Source organism: Ornithodoros turicata, unplaced genomic scaffold, assembly GCF_037126465.1.
Source record: "Ornithodoros turicata isolate Travis unplaced genomic scaffold, ASM3712646v1 Chromosome52, whole genome shotgun sequence".
Lineage (NCBI taxonomy): Eukaryota > Metazoa > Arthropoda > Arachnida > Ixodida > Argasidae > Ornithodoros > Ornithodoros turicata.
The window spans coordinates 644,515-668,009 of record NW_026999380.1 but is presented as its reverse complement, the minus strand read 5'-3'; the positions used below and the strand labels follow the sequence as shown (position 1 = coordinate 668,009).

The following is a 23,495-nucleotide window of genomic DNA, read 5'->3' as shown; positions in this document are numbered from 1 at the left end:
CGTCGGTCCGCAGGAACACGTGGGAGGAGTTCATGAGGTCGGGGCTGACGTAGGGAGACTGGTTGTGCCGCTCGCGAGGCGGGGAAGGTCGAAGGCAGCGGAAGGCTTGCTGCAGCTTAACGAGGTAGGCTGCCGAGTCACCTGGGGAAGGCGTGGTCTGGGAAGCGTGGTCTGGGAAGTCTGGGAGGCGTGGTAGAAGCAAGGCGTGAGGCAACCAGCTGGAGGTCGGCTGGGAGAAGGGGTCAAGCTACGCCGTCGGAGGGATGGGCGACGGGATCGAGGTCGGCGAAGGGGTCGCCGGCTCGACAAGGTTGAAGCGACTACGTCAGATAACCGTCGAATTTCTTCAGTGAGCGTGGTGAACTGAGAGGAAGAGGGCTGAGCGGTGGCTGGGTCTTGAGAGGGTGTCAGAGCAGCTACCGGAGCTGTAGAAGCCGAGATGGTGGGATGACTGACTTCAAGAACCTTGTCGGCAAGCTTGGCCAGTGCTGCGATATCCAGGTCAGCGGCGGTGGCCAGAACCATCTGCACCTGGCTGGGAAGGCGTTTCAGGAACAGCTCCCTCAACAGAACCCGATCGAAGGTCGCGGCGCGCGAGCCGAGGAGGTTCTTCATATGCCGAAGCATCTGCGATGGTCTTCGGTCGCCGAGCTCTTCTGCGTCGAGCAGGAGCTGTAGCCGCTTGCGCTCGGAAGCCATTGTGCGTTCAACGAGCGCTGTCCGGAATAGGGCTCGGTGGGTGAAGGGTGAAGGAGCAAGTCAGAGACTTCCAGCGAGATGTCCGGAGGCAGAACGGAAATGACATGGTAATACTTCCGCGTCTCGGTAGTGATGCCTGCGAGGGCAAACTGCGCTTCAGCTTGCACAAACCAAAGCTGGGGTTGCTGGCTGAAGAATGGCGGCAGGCGAACGGCAAAATGGCCGACCTGAGACTGGGCAGCAAAGGCAGGGGCGGCCTGTTCCACAGGCGGTGCAGGGAAGCGGGGCGCGTCGCCGGTTGCAGAAGGCTGCATCGTAGCAAAGGCCGGGTCACCATTGTAGCGCGATCCAAGAAGGGACAACCGGGAGCCTCGGAAGGTCAATCGAAAGTGATTTATTCGCAGCGCACGGGGACCGTGCTAAGCTCGGTGCGCGGCGATGACGATGATGCTACAGTACTGTTGGCCGCTCTCACAGGGCATAGTATTCAACAATCAATGACGATGACTCATGGACATAGAAGTCGTATGTTTCAATATTATTTTTTTAAATTTCTACGTGTCACGTGTACAGTGAAGTTACTGTATCGTTTTATCCAATTTTATCTCTGTATCACTTGCAGTAGTGCGACGCTGAATATGCCAATTTCTTCCGCTTTTCCTGTAATTTGTGAGGTAGGGTGGAAGTAAATAAACTTATGTGTTAACCTCGTATGTACAGTCGCTCCTACAGCATGTGTAATAAGTCATGCATGTGCATGCTCTGCATGCACAGCGCTTCGAATCTCTGTAATGAACCGCACTGACAGCTGAACAATTGCAACACACTCGTAACAACAAATGGGGAGTTTCATTTCCAGGGGGCGATACTCCACCCCATTGCTGGATGGTGATGTGGTGAATAAAATAATGAGCCCCTTCACAATAAGGAACAAGGTCTTATTGTAAAACGCAAACGCACACTCGTAGAACATAATACGACAATCGAAAAAGCCAAACGAGAACCATACAACACCAAACCACACAATAACGAACGAAAACCGCGGAACACCTCAGGAAAACCAAATACCACACGCAAACCGAACAAGGAAGGAAAACCACACCACACACACACACACACACACACACAAACTAACTATACAGTGTGAACCCTTGCTGAGCAAAAAGAATCAATTTTATTGGTTCACTTTCACCGAATTTCTTCGTGCATATGCTCCCCGTGCGCGACTCTTAGACGTCATATTCGGAGTTACAGGCAGTGGAGAAGAAAAAGAAGGCAATTACTATTAAAGACTACAGGAACACCGCTGAAGCACATTTGGAATACATCAGCACACTGATTCCTAAGAAAGATGTGTGCTAATCAGCAATGAGGAGCGTTTAAAGCGCCACAAATGCTCCAAATCAAATCGCTTCCCATTGTTTGCTATGGGAGCAGCCGGCATCATTGGGCCCTCCAACATGGCGGCCGGTTGCCGCACCTCTCTCCCACGAGACCCTCTCCTATGCGCGATCCAGCCTTTATACATACACACTCTTAAAAATGAACTTCACCACATAGCACGCTCCAAGCCAACCATCATCTCGAGTGACATCGTTCTCTCACATGATTTATGGAAAACGGGAGGCGTACGCCTTTTTGTGACAATTAACATTTCCACATAAGTGTCACAAAAAGGCGTACGCCACCCGTTTTCAACAAATCAAGGAAGGGAACGATATCACCCGGGATGATGGTTGGCTAGGAGCGTGCTATGTGGTGAACTTCATTTTTAAGAGTGCACTCTTAAAAATGATGGTGGTGGTGGGTGGTGGAAGGGCTTGCCGTCTCTTAAAAATGAACTTCACCGCATAGCACGCTCGTAGCCAACCATCATCTCGAATGATATCATTATCTGGCCGGATTTGTTGAAAACGGAAGGCGTACGCCCTTTTTGTGACAATTATGAACAGCATAAGTGCCACAAAAACGGCGTACGCCTCTCGTTTTCAACAAATCCGGCCAGATCACGATATCATTCAAGATGATGATTGGCTACGAGCGTGCTATGCGGTGAAGTTCATTTCTAAGAGTGTAGAGATCAGTAGGGCGTGCAGATCATAGGTGCACAGTAAATTTATTTACACACCTATGAGTGTAAAATGATTGTTAGATAACTCACGCCCTTATGGGTGTAAATGCTACACCCCAATGATGGGTGTAACAGGGGCGTCACATATTACACCCAAAAGAAGGATGTTTATTGGGTGTATTGGGAGGGGGGGGGACCCCAAAAATGGCAGGTTCTGAAAAGAAGAAGAAAAAAAAGACTTGCTCTGTATTTGCTAGTGTGAGCATCTTAGCTATCAAGACTCACGGAGTTTTTTTTTATTTCCGTGTTAGCGACGCGAAGCAACTGTGGCTATGGACGGCGTACAGACGTGGACAGATGGAGGGAGGACAGCAGGGAGGAGTGGGGGGAGGGGTTAGTGTGCGTCGTGGGCCGACTTCAGGTGAACTGCGCAGACATTCGTCGGGAAGGTCCTCGGAAAACGCAGGGGAAACCGCAGGCAACACAGCCGGTGAGAGGAACCCGTGTCACCGGCGTGGAAAGGTATCTTAACCAGCATGACACGGGAGCTTAGAAGAGCTTAGCTAGGTGCTTCCGCTTTAACCTCTTATGGAAGCTTGAGTTAGCATTCATTATGTCACATGTACGCTCTTCCCGCATGAACACTGCTTAAATGTACTAATAGGTATACATATATAGGTATATTGCATATAAATGCGAAGGAGAAGGTAGAATGGATCCGAGATTACAAACAGAAAATACAAGGGGGGTTTATTAACGATTAAGGTCGACAAGTCGACACTGCAACAGCAGCCCGCCTTCGCCATTTGCAAGCCCTGTTGAAGGCTGCTGCTGTCGAAACGTCGACTTCCCCCATAATTTGTAATAAACTTCCATTGTTCTTTTCGTATATTAATTTCACAATCACCCACAATAGTTAGCCCTTTACTTACATACATATATGTATTTTAATTTCGTGGTCACTCGCACAAGTTAACCTTTCAGCAGGGGTGAAGCCCCTGACACCTATATTCAGGCTTAGTCCTGTTGAAGGCAGCGCTGACTGCCGAAACGTCGACCCCTAACTGTAGCTACAGTTGCCCTATACATTTGGCAACGCGACTGTAAAAAAATTAAATGGGAATTACTAGAAATAGATTTAACAACAACAACAACTTTATTTTCGTCCTTGGAAAATGGGGAGTTTCATCGCCACAGGCGATACTCTACCCCATTGCTGGATGGAATGGGGGGAATAAAATAACGAGCCCCTTCACAATAACGATCGAAGTCCGATGGTGTCCAGAAATGTCAGAAGAGCTTTGAGCGCAGAGCGTTGCTGGGCTGGATTGGGCCAGGGGCCAAGCAATTTCGATAGGGAGGAAGGGCGAGAGTCCAGCTGACGAAGAGACTCGGAGAGTGTGGTTCGGGAAGGTTCGTAGTGATTTAATGTAATAAAAGTAGCAGTTGTTTTTAATCCTTAGACGGCTTCCCAATTCTCTTCATTACTTGTTGTCTATCTTTTTCGCGTCCGTCTGTACTAGAAAACTACGTGAGCTATGAGTATTGTGCTGCATACGCCCGTTTTGCACTGATATGAGTGTTCCAAAATTTAGCATTGTGTGTAACGTAAGTGTGGTCGGGGGGTATTGGTACATTACATACCTTTTACACCAACACGGGTGCTTAGTGGAGTGTAGTATAAGTGTAATGTCACCATAGTACACCCCTTTCACACCGGGAAGGGCGTAAAAAAATTTACTGTGTGTGGCCTTCGGATTCTCAGGAGGAAACACCCATGAGGCGGGTCGCTTTCCAAGATAACACACTCGGCCATCGTGAAACGAACCTTTGATATGACGTCCGTTAATCCCTATCCCTCTAGTGTTAAAAGCGATAACATACCCCAGTGCAAGGGACACACGGAAAAAACGAACACGAAAAGCACTGATTGACAAACAGACATTTTATTTCACAAAGAAACATGCTTATAACGCTAGAAAGTAGGTCAGCCATTCGCACAGACTCCCAGCTTTTCCCTTACCCGTCGTGCACGTACACTCTTAAAAATGAACTTCACCGCATAGCACTCTCCTAGCCAACCACCATCCCGAATGACAACGTTCTCGCCCCTGATTTGTTGAAAACGGGAGGAGGAGCCTATTTTGTGCCGTGCATAATGGCACAAAATAGGCTCCTCCTCCCGCTTTCAGCAAATCAGGGGCAAGAACGTTGTCATTCGGGATGATGGTTGGCTAGGAGCGTGCTATGCGGTGAAGTTCATTTCTAAGAGTGTAGAACGGTCTTGTCCTTAACTACATTGTAAAAAGATAGAGAATCGCTCTTAAACAAGGTACAACAAGAACTACACCTTAGATCCACATGGCTTCGCCTTTTCATATAGTGTTGTGGTCCGTCTGGGAATATGACCTAAGTGCTGCTTTCTCAGTGTGGACAGACGCTTTGTCACGTGCTTTCACCAACCCTTTTCTGCTTTTCACCCACCTTTCCATACGCAGAGACGTACTATCGTAGCGTATTGGTGGAAGATAAGGTTTTCAACAGAACAAATCCGACCTTCCACAAACCCCGAAATCTGCACTCTAAAAACAGAGCTTCACCGCATAGCACGCTCTGCGCCAACCATTGCCACGAATGATAGGGTTATCGCCACTGATTCGAGGAGAGAGAGAGGGGGGGGGCGTACGCCTTTTTGTGGCAATTTTGATATGTGTATAATTGCCACAAAAAGGCGTACGCCTCCCTCTCTCCTCGAATCAAAAGCGATAACCCTATATCATTCCCGGCAATGGTTGGCGCACAGCATGCTATGCGATGAAGTCCTGTTCTTTGAGTGTGTGGTGTATTTTGTCGCCTTTACCACGCACTACCAAACAGCACGGTTTTTATGACTTTTTTTTTCGCCTTTTGTATCATATCACATGCGTCTGGTGAAAATTCGCGCGGAGGTCGCTCTATAGCCCGCCATAGTCGCTCTGTTGCCTCTGTGTTTTTTTTTTTTTTGTGCTTTTTTTTTGCGGTGGCGTGAAATGACCATAACAGGCACAATTTGGAATAGAGCGTCGCGATGTACACTGTTAAAACAGAACTTCACCACATAGCACGCTCCTAGCCAAGCATCATTCCGAATGATATCATTCAGTGTATTGATTTCTTGAAAATGGGAGGAGGTGCCTATCTGGGACACATTATCTTGTCCCAGATAGGCGCCTCCCCCCTGTTTTGAACAAATCATGACACAGAATGATATCATTCGGTATGATGGTTGGCTAGGAGCGTGCTATGTGGTGAAGTTCTGTTTTAACAGTGTACTTATGATGACGTCAAGAACAAACTGAAGTGACATGACACGATGAAAACAGAGTAACGAGTGCGAAGTGCCGTTCACCGGATTCGTTTTTATAGGTCATAGGGTATAACTTCTTTTCATTACAGAGTTTTAGTACATCGTACCCTATCACCTTTGCTAAGAAGGGGATATAACGCTGCTTGTTCTGCGCACTGCGCGAAGCCATATCTCTGTTGTGGGCGTGCGCAGTACCATTAACGCTACCCCTTCCGTACGCGCAGAGGCTATAACGTACAAGCACTAAACCTCTCTATTGGCAAGTGCTAGTAGAACGGTCACTCTTAAAAATGAACTTCACCACATAGCACGCTCCTAGCCAACCATCATCCCGAATGACAACGTTCTCGCCCCTGATTTGTTGAAAACGGGAGGCGGAGCCTATTTTGTGGCCACTATGCACGGCACAGCATAGGCTCCGCCTCTAGCAACAAATCAGCGGTGAGAACGTTATCATTCGAGATGATGGTTGGCCAGGAGCGTGCTATGTGGTGAAGTTCATTTTTAAGAGTGCGGAAGACCGGTAGACTACACTCTTAAAACAGAACTTCACCGCATAGCACGCTCCTACACTGTTAAAACAGAACTTCACCGCATAGCACGCTCCTAGCCAACCGTCATTCCGAATGATATCATTCTGTGCATTGATTTGTTGAAAATGAGAGGAGGTGCCTATCTGGGACAGATTATCTTGTCCCAGATAGGCGCCTCCCCCCTGTTTTGAACAAATCACGACACAGAATGATATCATTCGGTACGATGGTTGGTCCGGAGCGTGCTATGCGGTGAAGTTCTGTTTTAACAGTGTAGCTAACCATCATCTCGAATGACATCGTTCTCTCCGCTCATTTGCTGGAAACGGGAGGCGTACGCCATTTTTGTGACAATTATGAACTGCATAAGTGTCACAAAATATGCTCCGCCTCCCGTTTTCAACAAATCAGGGGTGAGAACGCTGTCATTCGGCATGATGGTTGGCTAGGAGCGTGCTATGTGGTGAAACTCATTTTTAAGAGTGTACCGCGTGTACTGCACCCCATTAACAGGTAAGGTTATGAATCGCGCGGTATCTGTCATTGGTTGGGGTAAGTTAGGGGTGACGTTATCGCCGTTATACTGACACTCGCTCTTTTAATGTAGGGTAATTTCTGGAATATGCTGTGGAGAAAAAAAAATATGGAGACACGTAGCCTGTGTCAGTATTCTTTACCATTTTCCTTTTCACGTACAAATTTCTTAGGCAGTGAACCCCAACTACGCTTTTACAGTACAACGCTGCTGCAGTCTTTCGCGCAGTGTCGAGACGACCGTCTCCCGTTTCGTTGCACTTCTTGAACACATGGTCCCGCTCGAGAGCTTCATTTTGTCATGTCTATACATAGTGTGTCCAACTGAAGACTGACAAAACGCCGGGAACACTCATGTTTATAAAAGCGATAATAATACACACGACGTACACAACGAATTAAAATTAACAATAGCCATTGACGTTTCGGATGCCTATGCAGATCCCCTCATCGGAATGAAGCAGGAGGCGGTTACGCGGTACTATTTATGTAGCAAGGGGGCGTAGCAGTCGGGTAGTGGTTCGGGGTGCTTGTTCAAAACATTATTAGTTCTTTAGATGAACCAGGATTCGAGTTCTTTTTTTTGGGGGGCTTTTTCTGCAACATATTATCTTCGTATCTGTGATACCTCATTGTAAGGATGAGACATATCAGGGAGCCAATTTAACGTTCTCACCTGTGAAAGCGCTAGCATGTGATCGTCTTGGATTTCTCTCAGTCCGGGTTTCTCGACCCATTCACTTGTAAAAACATATGCCTCCAGTGGCTTCTCTGCCTTGAAATCAAACTACTTTTCACCACAAAGTATTCGTGGATATCACTAAGGTCCACCTGCGGCCACAATGATAATTCATGTGCACAGTCACCATGTTTCAGAACACACAGGTCACCGCCAAAACCGTTCAAGCAAACTTGCATACATTCATGCCCAGCTGAACACTAGAAATACCAAGGCGCTATGGAGAAATTTGAACTCCTTGCTAGAAAGCCATGTTCCCAGTCCGCCCTTCTCCACACTTGCAATCGGTTGGACAGAAGTAAGCGGCAGTCATCTCGCTATGGCGTTTAATGAACATTTTATACGTTCCCTGGGCGTGGGTACAGGAGATACACAAGTGTTCTATGATCAAACACCAACTTTTTCCTGTTTTCTGCATCCAACGGATGCTGAGGAAGTGTCTTCCATTATCATGTCTTTGAAAAATAGTACTTCCCTAGACGCTTCCGGGTTAGATATGTGCGAAGCCTCAAGCATGTGTCCCGATTTATTTCACCCGTACTCTCACATATCTGTAATCTCTGTATCTCACGTGGTGTGTTCCCGACAAACATGAAAATAGCGAGAGTTTTACCAATTTTTAAAAAAAGGTGACCGCAATGTTCTGTCAAACTAGAGACCGATTTCTGTTCTGCCATACTTCTCGAAGGTCTTGGAAAGAGTTGTCTACAAGAGGCTTCTTTGCTACCTAGAAAAACACCAAGTTCTTTCGTCAAGGCAGTACGGGTTTAGGCAAAATAAGTCCACAGAACTTGCTCTCGTTAGACAGAAAGAGGCTATCTTAAATAACTTCGAAGCGAAAAATGTTGTGCTGGGTGTATACATAGATTTTTCCAAGGCATTTGATACACTAAACCATGCAGTGCTTTTAGCGAAACTAAGTCATTACGGTATTCGTGGTATGGCCTTATCGTTCTTCAAGTCGTATCTCTCGGATCGCTGTCAATTCGTTTCACTAGACCATCAGAATGTATCGCGCTCCCTACATATCAAAGCAGGAGTACCACAGGGCAGCATACTTGGTCCGCTGCTGTTTCTGCTGTACATAAATGACATCGCCACATTACACCCAAATATAGTTTTGTACGCAGATGCTGTATCACTCTTAATCAGCGGGAAGACATTCGATGAAGTACACTCTTAAAAATGAACTTCACCGCATAGCATACTCCTAGCCAACCATCATCTCGAATGATATCGTTATCTGCCCTGACTTGCTGAAAACGGGGGGCGTACGCCATTTTTGTGACAATTATGAACAGCATAAGTGTCACAAAAAGGCGTATGCCTACCGTTTTGAACAAATCAGGGCACATAGCGATATCATTCGAGTTGATGGTTGGCTGGGAGTATGCTATGCGGTGAAGTTCATTTTTAAGAGTGTAGCTGCGGAAACCAACGAAGTCCTAAGAAACGTAACCAGCTGGGCATCACAAAACCAACTCACAATCAATACCGAAAAGACGTTGTCGACTCTCTTCACACAACGTGGCTCACACATTGTACCCAACAAGGGTATTGTCATTGGACACTCAAAAGTTAAGCTCGCTCAAAGCATTAAAATCCTTGGAGTCATATTCGACCACAAGTTACTGTGGCACAATCACATGTCTTCCATTGCATCCCAAATCAGTAAGACCCTTAGCCTGCTGCACAAAAACAAATTCTTGCTCCCCACCTCCTATAAGCGACTACTATATCACTCTCTTATTCAATCCAGACTAAGTTATTGCAACCTCGTATGGGGATCAGCATCTAAGACGTCTCTTCAACCTCTTCACATTCTGCAAAAGAGGGCCATCCGTATCATCGAAGGAGCCCCATGTGACATTACAACAAAGCCCCTTTTTCGCAAACACCATATCCTATCGATCTTTCAACAATATACGTATCGCCTTGCTCTTTCATATAAACACTCCATGAGGAACCAAAACGACTTGTCCATCCTATCGCAAGTCACAAAAAATAAGAAATCTTACGCCTTTCGTAACTCGGCCATCTATTATGTGCCGTTCTCACGTTCTGGTTATGGACTACAGAGATTACAGGTAACAGTTCCTCGCTTTTGAATGCCCTTCATCTACATAGTATTGACATCTGTAGCGTGTCCTTCAGAGAGCTCAAAACATTACCTTTGACACTGAAATCAGGCTGTTCTAATTGGATATTTACTCCTAACTGCACTCGTTGCATCTGCAATCCTGATTGCCTATCTGTCGCATTTAGCATGTTCTTTGGATATCAGTAATTATTGTATTGTTTTTAACTGCGGTACTACTGTAAGCATCCTTCAATTGTGGTAAGCGTGAATTTGTAAATTATCTCTTGATCGTTTTTTTTTTGCCCTGATTTGTTGAAAACGGGAGGCGTACGCCTTTTTTGTGACACTTATGCTGTTCATAATTGTCACAGAAAAGGCGTACGCTTCCCATTTTCAACAAATTAGGGCAGATAACGATATCATTCGCGACGATGGTTGGCTAGGAGCTTGCTATGCAGTGAAGTTCATTTTTAAGAGACTGGGAGGTACCCGGGTTCGAATCCCGGTGCCGGCTGTGCTGTCTGGGGTTTTTCCTGGGTTTTCCTCAGACGCTTTCAGACATATGTCGGCACAGTTCCCTTAGAAGTCGGCCCAGGACGCACATTCCCCTAGGGCGTCAGTCGTGACGTTGCCCACATACGTGACGCCGACAACGGCAAGCCCTATCACCACCACCACCATCATTTTTAAGAGTCTGTAGCAGCAGCGTCATAATCATCACCAGCACCGCCATCGGTTACGCGCAGCACTGCGCGTGACCCGAGCTTTCGTTTTCGGTTCATCGCCATTAACCGTCATTAAACCCATCAACCTCAGTAGAGCCTGGTCGCCTCATTTCTCGCTCTACAACTGGTGACCCGAACGTGATGTCTTAGCGTTCCACCATCATGAACGGTGACCAGCACTCCACCAGCTCTTCGCCTCCCAGCCGGCCACCGCCACTTCCACCGCTCGAGGCTTCTGTGGCACCGCTCCGCCTGCCGCCTTTCTCCATCTCCGACCCTCAGCTGTGGTTTGCGCAGGCGGAGGTTCTCTTCGACGGACGCCGCGTCACTTCTCAAGCCTCAAGGTTTGGCTATGCCATCGCAAACCTTCCTCCCGAAGCTGCGGCGGAAGTCCGTGACCTAATAATCCACCCTCACCCCGAGTTGCCCTACGACACCTTAAGGGACGAGTTAATTCGCCGCACATCTGCTCCGGAGGAGCGGCGATTGCAGCAGCTTCTGAACAGGGAAGAGCTCGGCGATCGACGGCCCACACAGCTACTACGCCGCATGCGCGACCTCGCGGGCAACCCTACCACGGAAGACTCACTACTACGCGAGCTCTTCCTACAACGTTTGCCCCACAATGTCCGCATGATCCTGGCCGCCGGCGAAAATTCCCGCCTGGATGACTTGGCGAAGATGGCGGACCGTATTCTGGATTTTGCTGGCCTTCCATCTCCAGGAGCCGTTGCCGCCCTGGCCCCCCGCACCTCCCCTCCACCGGTAGACGTTGCAATCAATGCCATCAGCACGTCGCTCCAGCAACTCCAGACTACGGTGGCGGCCCTGGTGAACCGGGTGGACGCCATTCCCCCGCAGCGACCACGTTCCCCTCGGCGCCCGTTTTGCCGTCGCTGCTCGCCATCCCGTCAACGGTCTCCTTCGCCCTCTCAGCACCACTTCTGCTGGTATCATCGAAAATTCGGCGATGCCGCAAGGAACTGCCAGGCCCCTTGCTCGTGGCCGGGAAACGCTCCCCCCAACCATTAACGGCTGGCATGGCTGGGGGCGACAACAGCCGGCTCTTCCGGATCACGGACCGCGTGTCCGGCTGTCGCTTCCTGGTGGATACCGGGGCTGACGTGAGCGTCGTTCCACCAACCCCCGCAGAAAAACGACACCGACAACCAGACTTGGCTTTGCAGGCCGTCAACAAGTCCACCATCTCAACTTACGGTCAACGCTCCGTCACCCTTGACCTCGGCCTGCGCAGAGTATTTCGTTGGGTTTTTACCATCGCCGACCTCCCCTTCGCAATCCTTGGCGCCGACTTCCTCCACCATTTCGACCTTCTTGTGGATATTAGACGCCAGCGCCTCGTCGACAACACTACTTCTTTGCACGTTTATGGAGCCCCAGCGCATATAGCCGCCATTAGTCCCACCATACGGCTACCGTTGCCCACTGCTTTCGCCGACATTGTCACGGAGTTCCCCGCTGTCCTGCGCCAATCGCACGCCTCTTGCCCACCTCGCCACAGCGTCACTCACCACATCGTGACACGGGGCCCCCCTGTCTTCGCTCGCCCCAGACGGCTGGCTCCAGAGCGCCTCGTCATTGCCAAGAGGGAATTTGAGCACATGCTCGAACTGGGGATCATTCGGCCTTCCTCCAGCCCGTGGTCTTCCGCTCTCCACATGGTGCCCAAAGCAACACCTGGTGACTGGCGCCCATGTGGGGACTACCGTGCACTCAACATCGTCACGGTACCGGACAGATACCCGCTTCCCCATATTCAGGACTTCACCGCGAATCTTGACGGAGCGACCATCTTCTCCAAGATAGACCTCATCAAAGCCTATCACCAAATTCCCGTCCATCCCCCTGACATCCCGAAGACTGCTATAACCACCCCTTTTGGCCTCTTTGAATACGTGCGGATGCCCTTTGGCCTGCGTAATGCTGCGCAGACATTCCAACGATTCATCAACGAAGTGCTCCGCGGCCTGGACTTCGCATTCGCATACATGGATGACATCCTCGTCGCAAGTCCATCTCCGGAGGCTCATCGCGCCCATCTGCGCGCCCTGTTCTCGCGCCTGAGTCTCCATCAATGCCGCGAAGTGCGAGTTTGGCGTTACCACCCTTACCTTCCTGGGACACACCATCACCCCGCAAGGCATCCGGCCACTCGCATCCAAGGTCCAGGCCATCCGAGACTTTCCTGCCCCCACTTCTCGCAAAGGACTTCGTTCATTCCTCGGCCTCGTGACTTTCTACCGACGTTTTGTGCCTCGCTGTGCTGCCTTGCTCCAGCCTCTCTACGCAGCTCTCGGCGCTGACCACCCGAAAGAGGCCCGTGCTGCCCCTCTGGAGTGGACACCGGCAGCAGAACGCGCGTTCGAAGAGGTCAAGCAGGCCCTGGCAGATGCTGTGCTGCTCCACCATCCTCGTCCTGACGCCGAGACAGCGGTGTTCGTCGACGCCTCCACTGCTGCTGTCGGCGCAGTCTTGCAGCAGCGTCAGGATGGCCACTGGAAACCTCTCGGTTTCTTTTCCCAGCGCCTCTCGCCAGCAGAAACACGCTACAGCACCTTCGGGCGTGAGCTCCTCGCCGCCTACCTGGCATGCAGACACTACCGCCATTTTCTCGAGGGCCGCCCGTTTGTGCTGTACACCGACCACAAGCCTCTCATGTTCGCCCTGCGATCGGCCTCCCTCAACCACTCGCCTCGTGAAACCCGCCACATGTGCTACCTCTTGGAGTTCACGACCGATGTGCGACACGTCGCAGGCGAAGACAATGCCGCTGCCGACGCACTCTCGCGGCCGGACGTCAATGCTCTCCATCCGCCCCCCGCGGTCGATTTGGACGGCATCGCCCAGGCGCAACAGGCAGATGAAGAGCTCGCCGCCCTTCGTTCATCCCCCGCCTCATCCACCACTTTTCGGAAGATCTCGCTCCCCGGTTCGACGGCAAGTCTATGGTGCGACACCTCTACTGGTACCCCGCGCCCTTTCGTTCCCCTGGCCTTCCGCCGGAATGTTTTCAACGCCCTCCACTCGCTGTCCCACCCTGGCGTGCGCGGCACGCAAAAGATCGTCGCAGAGCGCTACATATGGCCTCGCATGAACGCCGATGTCCGTGACTGGGCGCGGGCCTGCCTAGCCTGCCAGCGGTCCAAAATCTACCGCCACACCATCTCTCCTCCATCGCGGTTCCTTCCGCCAGATGCACGTTTCGACCAGGTCCACATCGACTTGGTCGGCCCACTTCCTCTGGCCAAAGGCTACCGCTACCTGCTCTCGTGCATCGACCGCTTTACCCGCTGGCCGGAGGTAACGCCGATTCCTGACATCACGGCGGAGACGGTGGCCCACGCATTCCTCTTCTCCTGGGTTTCCCGATTCGGCGTCCCGTCCACTGTAACCACGGACAGAGGACGCCAGTTTGAATCGTCCCTCTTCCGTCACCTGTGCAGCGCCCTCGGAACCCATCACATCCGAACCACGGCCTACCATCCGGCTGCCAACGGCCTGGTCGAGCGCCTTCATCGGCAGCTCAAGGCGTCCCTCCGCGCCACTGACCACGGCGACACAACCTGGCCCGAGCGTCTACCCTTCGTCCTGCTTGGCCTTCGCGCCGCGATCCGCCAGGATGACTGCAGCGCGGCCCACATGGTCTACGGCTGCCCGCTCCGCCTTCCCGGAGCATTCTTCAGCCCATCGGCCCCGCTCGTGCACGACCCTTCCTCCTACATCGACCGTCTCCGCCAGCTCTTCCGGGACCTCAAGCCCACGCCTACCCGCTCCGCTCCCGCAACACGCGTGTTCGTGAGCCCCGACCTCAATCAAGCCACCCACGTCTTCGTCCGCCGGGACTCTGTCCGCTCCAGCTTGCAGCCTCCCTATGACGGCCCCTACAGGGTCATCTCGCGAGCCGGGAAGTTTTTCCGCCTCGATCTTCCGCGGGGACCTGACACTGTGGCCATCGACAGGCTCAAGCCCGCATTCCTGGAGTCGGCACCTCTGGTATCGCCCGACCCGCCCTCCCTACGTCCGTGCTCAGCTCCTGTCTCCAGCATTCCTCCCCCTCCACGTCGAGTGCATTGGGCGCCGCAGCTCGCACACTACGAGCCGCCCGCCGCCTCGGGTCCGGCTCCTGCACTCCTTGGCCTCGGCGCCCGACCTTTCCGCCGACCTCGGCCCTCCTCGCCAGCTTTGTCATCCGCCACGGGGGGGAGCCCTGTAGCAGCTGCGTCATAATCATCACCAGCACCGCCATCGGTTACGCGCAGCACTGCGCGTGACCCGAGCTTTCGTTTTCGGTTCATCGCCATTAACCGTCATTAAACCCATCAACCTCAGTAGAGCCTGGTCGCCTCATTTCTCGCTCTACAAGTCTATTATTCGTGTGGTCGAGGATTCATTATATGCAGTAGGAACGTAAGACGGCTTGGCGTGAAATGACAGTCCCGTGTCCACCGAAGCGGCAGCGTAGCCAGGAAGGTATTTCGGGAGGTTTCTGCAGGAACTTTACATGTGCGCAGAGGATTCACCCTAAATTTCCCTTTCTGAAATGCTCTACTAAAGGTACGATACCGGGAGAATTTGAACACCCAAAACTCTTCTCCGCCGGCTGCCCCGCTGCATTGAGGAGCTGCAGACAATGTGCTTTGTGCGCATATGTTTTGGCTCGCTATGCTATTCATGCTATACACGCAAGTCACGTCTGCTGTAAGGCCTACTGCCACACACAGTAGCTTTTCAGTGGCTCTATTTCATAAAGCTACCTTAAACCTTTCGTCTGCTGAAGTACAATGGGACCCTTTCATACCGTTTTGGCTTGCCTCTGATTCAATGTGGGCGTTTATCGATGATCATTTCATCGACTTTTTCTCTCCGCTTGCGTAACAACTGTCAGTCGAATTCAATGCAATGCGATGAAATAAGGGTCTGGTTGAATCTGCAACGGCGGGGCATTGTTCACAAGCTAGCTGTTTCATTCTGAACGGATCAATTGGTCGAGCACCAGGTTCCACTACGTACTTCCCATTAAAGTTTTACCAAAAAGACAACGCGATGGAACCCAACTACGCGAAGCCACAAAAAATCGAAGTGTACCGTGAGTTGCTGAAGGTCCGAGGAGGCGAGGGCTACCATATAATATGTCAGGTGGGTAAGAAATGCTTCCAAAGCGCTCCGCAAAAGAAAGCTTCAATCATATGTCCATTCTGCGCTTACAACCCCAGGGCTGCTTTGTACCTCTGCGCTGTACCTCGATAAAAATGTTCGCTGCACACTTAGTATGTATCTCATCCTCTCTAACTTTTTCTTACAAGTCAGCTGTGTTGCGATGATTTAATTGTTGTCGTCGTTTTTGGGGGAGGGAGACCCTGTTGTGTTTCACGCGTAACCTCATTCGAAATGAACTTGGCATATGAATGTACTAGTAGGAACGTTCTTACAGCGTTTTTCAATGTTGCTTCAAGTGAGACGGGTTTATTTTAGCTCCGTGGCACACTCATACATGCAGGGTGTTTTTCATAAAAATTTTCCATAAAAAAAACTAGGGGCTATAGACATCCTGTGTTCACTTCTGTCATCTCTGGGCCGGCGGACGTTCTCGGTCATCTCGCGCTCAACCGTCGAACGATTGATTAATTAACTAAAAATCGTTAATTAACTTTTTAAATATAAGAGATACGAATTGTCCCAAAGAGGAGGTCTGTTCCCTTGGTAACCTGATATCGTAGCCGTTCTCAGAACAAAATCCCGTTTGATAGATCGTCCGACAAACATTCGTGAGGGAGCACCTGTTTTTTTTCCTTCTCTATTTGGTTCATTGCGCATCTTTGGAGACTCGAATTTCCTTCATTCCCAATGTGAGAGGGTGAAGGAAATAGTCATATCAGGCCATAAATCATGCAGGTAGTTCCATACTATCCCTTAGTTGTGCATAGGCTACGCATAATCACAAAAAGGTCAATGTATACCCAAGCAGCACACCAATATTGGTCCAATATTGCACCCATATGGGCTGCCAAGATTGCCAACATTGGTCGAATATGGGCTGCCCATATTGGCAAGCGCATTTTGCACCAATATTTACAATATTTCTGTGATAACGCCAACACGGAGTCCGTGTAATAATAAAGCGTTATCCGGTTTAATATCCACCACTGATATTACTTCTCCCTTCTTATTGCTTTTTCATTTCTGCACATCTGATTGATCCACGTTGCATGCAATTACAAAAAAAAAAAAGAGAGAGAGAAAGCACTGCGTCGCCCCAAAAACGAAGAACGGGTGCAACGCCCGTTTTGCTGAAGACCACAAGCAGTCCCACGGAACTGCCAATGTCAAAGGTCCCTCAGAAGCCTTCATTGGCGCAATTCTTCGCAATTATTCTTCGCAATTTTCTATGCACCGAAAATTTCCAACCCGCTCCGAGAGTACAAAGGAGCGAAACACTTTCGTGACGGTGACGGACATACGCCAGAGCAACTCACACTGCTTGCTGTGCAGTGGCTACGATCCCGATAAAGAGGAGGTGTACATATCGTACATAGATTGCAACAATCTTTACGGATTCAGTATGATAAAGCACCTCCCCATCGGCGACTTTGAATGGGTCGAGGATTTTAGCTACGTTGATTTTATGCGTCATCCCACAGATTCAGATGTGGGATACGTGTACGTGTGCGATTTGGAGTATCCAAAATCTATCCACGCGCTGACGCGGTACTTCCCCCTGGCTCCCGAGAAGGCGGTCGTCCCGAAGGAATGGCTCTCGCCATTCCAGCGAGAGCTCCTCGAAGAGTTAATGTATCAGCCAGTGAACAGCAAAAAGCTGCTGCTCACGTGCAAGGACAAGGTCGAGTACGTTGTTCATTACGCGCTGCTCGCTCTCTATTGTAGACTGGGCATGCGGGTGACAAAAATTCACCGAATTCTAAAATTTCGTCAGGCACCATTCCTGCGTCCCTACATCGAGGACAATGTTGCCAGACGCGTCGCATCGAGCACGACGTTCGAGAAAAATTTCTATAAAATCTCAAATAATGCGGTCTTCGGGCCTACGCTACTAAATAAATTTAATATGCGGGACATTCGAGTAGCCTTCAATGAGGAGACAGCGAGTCGCCTCGGGAGCCAGGTGGAATGCGCGCGAATGGAAATTTTGTCCCCCGATTGCGTCATGTACGAAATGCGCAAAAGAAAAGTGCGATGCGATTTCCCCCTGCAGATTGGCTTCACGATTTTAGAACTGAGTAAGTTAACCATGTACTCGTTCTACTATGAAACCCTGTTGAGTAAGCTCACTTGTCCGGTGATTACGTGCTACTTTGACACGGATTCTCTGATCCTCGGCCTATTCTGCAAGGACTATGAAGATCAGTTACGCGCGATCGCCGACGACCATTTAGATTTGTCTTCCTTCGATCGTGATCATCCACTGTACAGCGAGAGGAATCGCGGTAGACTTGGCGCGTTCAAAAGTGAAACGGGTAGCGTACCCATTCAGGAAGTAATATGCTTGAAAGCCAAAATGTATTCCATCAAATTAGCCGGGGGAAAACAAATTGCAAGAGCTAAAGGGGTCAAAAAGAACATTGTGCGCAAACACCTGCTCCATGATACGTACCGCGATACCCTATTCAAGCACGCTAGCGTATCGCACGAACAGGTGTCAATAGTGGGAAAGAAACAGTGCATGTACACCATCAGAAATGTGAAATGAAGTCTGATGGCATACGACGACAAACGATACCTCTACAATGACGTAGACGCCTACCCGTACGGAAGCTGCGAATATGGTAAGCTCGAGTGGATGACGTAGATAGCGAGATTTCACCTGGCGTTCTTTCCCCCCGCCGCACAGATAATGCAGTGGATGAGTAGGAGTAGCATCATTTGACCTGCGTCACTGGAAGGATGTGGCACCTCGTTCTCTTCTCGCTCGTCTCGTGCGCGCTGGCGCTGGACGCTGGCAACTGTACTGCGAGCATCAAGCTGGAGAAGGATAAGCACACGTACGTGCACGAATGCCCTGGCGACATCTTGGCCATCAGAGAGTGGCACGTGGTACCTATGCGATCCGGTATTAACCTAAATAGGAACGCTACTGGATCGCTGCGCGCGTGCCTTCACTGGTGCTGGACGTGAGCGACAGCTACGAAGATATCCAGTGCACGCGGATGTGCCAGCTCATGGAGGACGAAATTTTTCTCAGCCGCTGTCCCGGAGATGTCTACATGATCCGTCACTTCCGTGGAACCATGCCCAGCATCAAAGGAATCAACCTCTCCAAGACCGCCATGCTTTTCCTCAAACATGTACTCAATAAACGTTGAAAGGTATTTTTTTCCCTGTCTGTCTGAGATAAAGCCGCAGCAGGGTCGCTGCCGAGCGCGCCATCTGGCGGGCGCTAACGAAGGCTATGTTCAGCGGACTTAGTCAGCCAATCCAGTGGGCTTAGAATGGGGCCAATCGGTAGGCTTAAAGGGGGGGCGGCCAATCAGAGGGCTTAGAAAGTCTGGAAAATGTGGAGAGTGATCAGTAGGCTTCGAATGGACCAATAATCGGAGCCAGTTAATCAGCATAAAGGGGCGGAGCTGTGCTCAGCGATACGCATGCACCAATCAGCGTGAAGTGGGCAGAGACGAGTAATTAGCATAAAGGGGCGGAGCTACAGTCAACCAATCAATGATCAGTCAAGGCTTAGCACGGGCCATTCAGCGTGAACTGGGCGGAGCCAAGCCAACTAATTAGCATGAAGGAGAGGAGCTACGGTCAGCCAATAAAAAATCAGTAGGCTTAGCATGGGCCAATCAACGTGAAGTGGGCAGAGCTAATGGCGGCCAATCAGATCAGTAGGCTTAGCATGGGCCAATCAACGTGAAGTGGGCGGAGCTAATGGCGGCCAATCAGATCAGTAGGCTTAGCATGCGCCAATCAACGTGAAGTGGGCGGAGCTAATGGCGGCCAATCAGATGGCTTTGGATTTGGCTTGTGTTGGCTTAGAACTGGATTGTGTTGGATTATAACTGGATTATGGCTTAGAATTGGATTGGAATTGGATTAGAATTGGATTGGAATTGGATTAGAGAAAACTCTTGGCTATAGGACACTTTTCTATACTACTAACGTGTGAGCGTGTTGACCTGTGGTGCCCTGCATTCTTTCCCCTGTTCTGCTAATAGAGTTGCAGACTTGTTCGAAAATAGATAGGGATAACGTTGCACTTTTAGAAATGAACTTCACCACATAGCACGCTCCTAGCCAACCATCATCTCGAATGATATCGTTATCTGCCCTGATTTGTTGAAAACGGGGGGCGTACGCCTTTTTTGTGACAATTATGAACAGCATAAGTGTCACAGAAAAGGCGTACACCTCCCGTTTTCAACAAATCAGGGCAGATAACGATATCATTCGAGATGATGGTTGGCTAGCAGCGTGCTATGCGGTGAAGTTCATTTTTAAGAGTGTGGGATACAGATACAGTAGCTTCAGTTGTGATTTCACCAAAGGATCCCTTCACACCCTAAAAACTGGACTTCACCGCATAGTATGCTGTACGCCAATCATTGCAACGAATTATAGTGTTATCGCTTTTGGTTGGACGAGAGAGGGAGGCGTACGCCTTTTTGTGCCAATTTGGATATATGATAATTCACACAAAAAGGCGTACGCCTCCATCTGTCTTGGAATCAAAAGCGATAACCCTATCATTCGTGGCAATGGTTGGCGCACAGCGTGCTATGTGGTGAAGTTCAGTTTTTAGCATGCAGGGCTACCTTAGCTACAGAAGACATACACTGTTTTCCTGCACGATTTGCCTGTTCCACACTGTTAAATCAGAACTTCACCACATAGCATCTGTGTTTTCATTTGTGGAAAATGGGAGGAGGTGCCTATCTGGGACAGACTATCTTGTCCAAGTTAGGCGCCTCCCCCGAATTTTGAACAAATGAGGGCACAGAATGATATTATTCGGAATGATGGTTGGCTAGGAGCGTGCTATGTGGTGAAGTTCTGTTTTAACAGTGCACGTTTTCTCGCCCGTATAATCCTCGAGTCTACACTCTTAAAAATGAACTTCACCGCATAGCACGCTCCTAGCCAACCGTCATCTCGACTGATATCGTTATCTGCCCTGATTTGTTGAAAACAGGAGGGGTACGCCTCCCCTTTTCAACAAATCAGGGCAGATAACAATATCATTCGAGATGACGGTTGGCTAGGAGCGTGCTATGCGGTGAAGTTCATTTTTAAGAGTGTAATCAGCGAAGGATGGGCAACATATGTCTTGGCACCGCTATCTCGTATGGTGCTTTACACGGTGTACCGTTTACCGTTGGTTCACCTCGTGTATTGTAATTGGCGGATTATCCGGGACAGCAAGAGAAGAAAGACGCGACATAAGGGGGTGATGTTGCCCTTGTGCATTGTGAATGTAGTGTTGAGTCTGCCCTCAGGGCTCTCTTCACCTTTCTGGACGTCACAGGACTTGGGTACTTATATTGACGGGACTCATTATCTCATTACCTGCCTCACATCCAGCAATGAGGTGGAGTACCGCCCCGGGCGATGAAACTCCCCACTCATCACACCGAAATAGAGTGGTTGTTGTTGTTGTTGTTGTTGTTGTTGTAGTGTTGAGTACTCATACTAAAGTTGGGGATCGTGGGGAACTCCTCTGTCTGTCGTTTGCAGGCGATTGCCTTGGGCATTGTCTAAGAAACCTTTGGGTTACGTAACGCTAAAGAGGAAGAATGGCAGCTCAGATTAGCGAGGAAAGATGTAAGTCACTGAAAAGTTTAGCCAGCTGCAGGAGTCGAACCCACATTTTCTGAATTACCGGTCCAGGGCTCTACCAATTGGGCTAAGCTAACAGACCTCCTCAGCGACTTCCAAGGGCGCGTTTTTAGCTCTACCAATTGGTAGAGCCCTGGACCGGTAACCCAGACGATGTGGGTTCGACTCCTGCAGCTGGCTAAACTTTTCAGTGAATTCCATTTTTGATGGCTAATTTCTTAGGCAATTTGAGCCTTTGTATGTATTTGTCTTTTCTATGTTGTTCCAGTCTCAGAACATCAGTTCTCTCGTGTTAAGCTCAGATTAGGTAGCATTCGTTGTGGAACTCGTTTCCTTTGATATAGGGAAAGCGATACTTCTTGGTACTGCATGGTCGGCTTTTCGGTGCAGGACATCTCTGGGTTAAGACACTTTGGTGCACGGACAGTTCGCTGTGCGGACACTTGGGTAAACACACAAATTTCGGCGAACAAGCTTTTCGGCGCGCCTGCGTATTGATACATGTTTTCTATGCATACGAGCGTGTGCTGGCGCCAGGTGCAGGACAAAATGTTCCCCGGTTGTGCGGGCGAAAAGAAAAAGAACAGAACGATCCCTTCGCGTCCAACAATACAAGCGCGCAATTGCGCATGGCTTTATGAAACACATGACAACCGACTGACACCACAAGCAGCACAATGTACTGAAACTCGAGTGCAATAGGGGGGGGGGGGGGTTCTAGGAGGGCCTTGAACATACTTCTGAAACCAAAGAACAGTGACAAGACATATGCCATCCATCCCTATAGCACTCGGCACTCTTTTAGACATTCACAAATATACAAAACTGACTCAGCACTTCTTCCTTCTTCCTCGTTCGTTATATCATAAGGACGTTGAGACTACAATTATCTGACGCTACTTTGAAGCTACTTTGTAGCGTTCTTCGTGAGCGATCTTGATGGCAGCTGTGGGGGTACGTCCTCCCTAAGTAGATAATTTTTGCAAAGCTACATGCATTTCCGTTTGTAGTTCCATTGCACGAAACAATTGGGCACCCTAGGATTTCCTGTTTTACGAATATTTGGGAGCAGATAGAACCTGCCGAGTGCCGGATTTCGCGGCAATATTCGTAAGATATTCGTACAGTGCCGCATCAATGCTTTTTTTTTCCTGAATAGAAGACTTTAAGCATGTCCACGACAATTTCTTCCGTGGGGGTATCAGCCAAGAGCTTGTAGAATGTAACACGTGCCAATTGCGGGAGTCCATCATCGATATGTTCCCGTTTGTCCATTGCGGCAATTGAACCTTTGTACGCAATAAGGGGATACGTCGAAATATCCCCCTTTTAGTATCGTTGTTGCAATGACATCTACACACCAGTATGTACCCGTCAAAGAAGATTTAGGACCGTATCGCAATTTATTGACCCGCTGTAGGATGGTAAGAAACGGGAAATGCATGTGTGTCAATGGGGTGGACAGCCAGATCATCATGCCCCTTTTCTATACACACGCGTACAAATGGTGTACCTTAAATTTTGCCACGATACGGAAATGAACGACGACTTGAACGTGAACACTCGAAAAACACGTTCTTCCTTCCTCACGTGACCGTGTCAGCAATGCTACTGAGCGCTGTAATCGGCAGAACATGTGCACTACGCTAATAAGTCATATTTTCCTGTTTCTCTTGGAGATGGGACGAACCCGAAATTTTTCGAATCCGAATCCAGGGAAGATTCTACGAATCCACGAATCTTACGAATCCCAAATCGCGAATCTTTCCAATCATTTCTTTTAAAAGAGTTTAAACGAGTTTGACGAAAATCAAATTAAATAATGCTTTAGTTTCAGGCGAAAATATAGCCACATATCTAATTCTTGAACCTAATTTATTCGCAAATCTCGAATCCCTGCCTATATAGGACTCGAGGATTCGTGGATTGGGTTGGCACATCCCTATACTTTTTTTTTCTGGT

The 23,495-nt window shown here is 49.5% G+C and overlaps 1 protein-coding gene across 1 annotated transcript; it reads left to right on the top strand.

The window, feature by feature from the left end:
- The first annotated feature begins 16,104 nt into the window (after window positions 1-16,104).
- On the top strand, window positions 16,105-18,846 carry LOC135374289 (uncharacterized). The gene is made up of 2 exons (XM_064607274.1): window positions 16,105-18,529; window positions 18,595-18,846. Exon 1 carries the CDS (start codon window positions 17,134-17,136, stop codon window positions 18,451-18,453), a length of 1,320 nt encoding a protein of 439 aa, XP_064463344.1. The 5' UTR covers window positions 16,105-17,133; the 3' UTR covers window positions 18,454-18,529; window positions 18,595-18,846.
- Window positions 18,847-23,495: the final 4,649 nt, after the last annotated feature.

Excerpts from the sequence above, each read along its gene's own strand:
- LOC135374289 (XM_064607274.1), top strand. The coding sequence starts at position 17,134 with ATGCACCGAAAATTTCCAACCCGCTCCGAGAGTACAAAGGAGCGAAAC.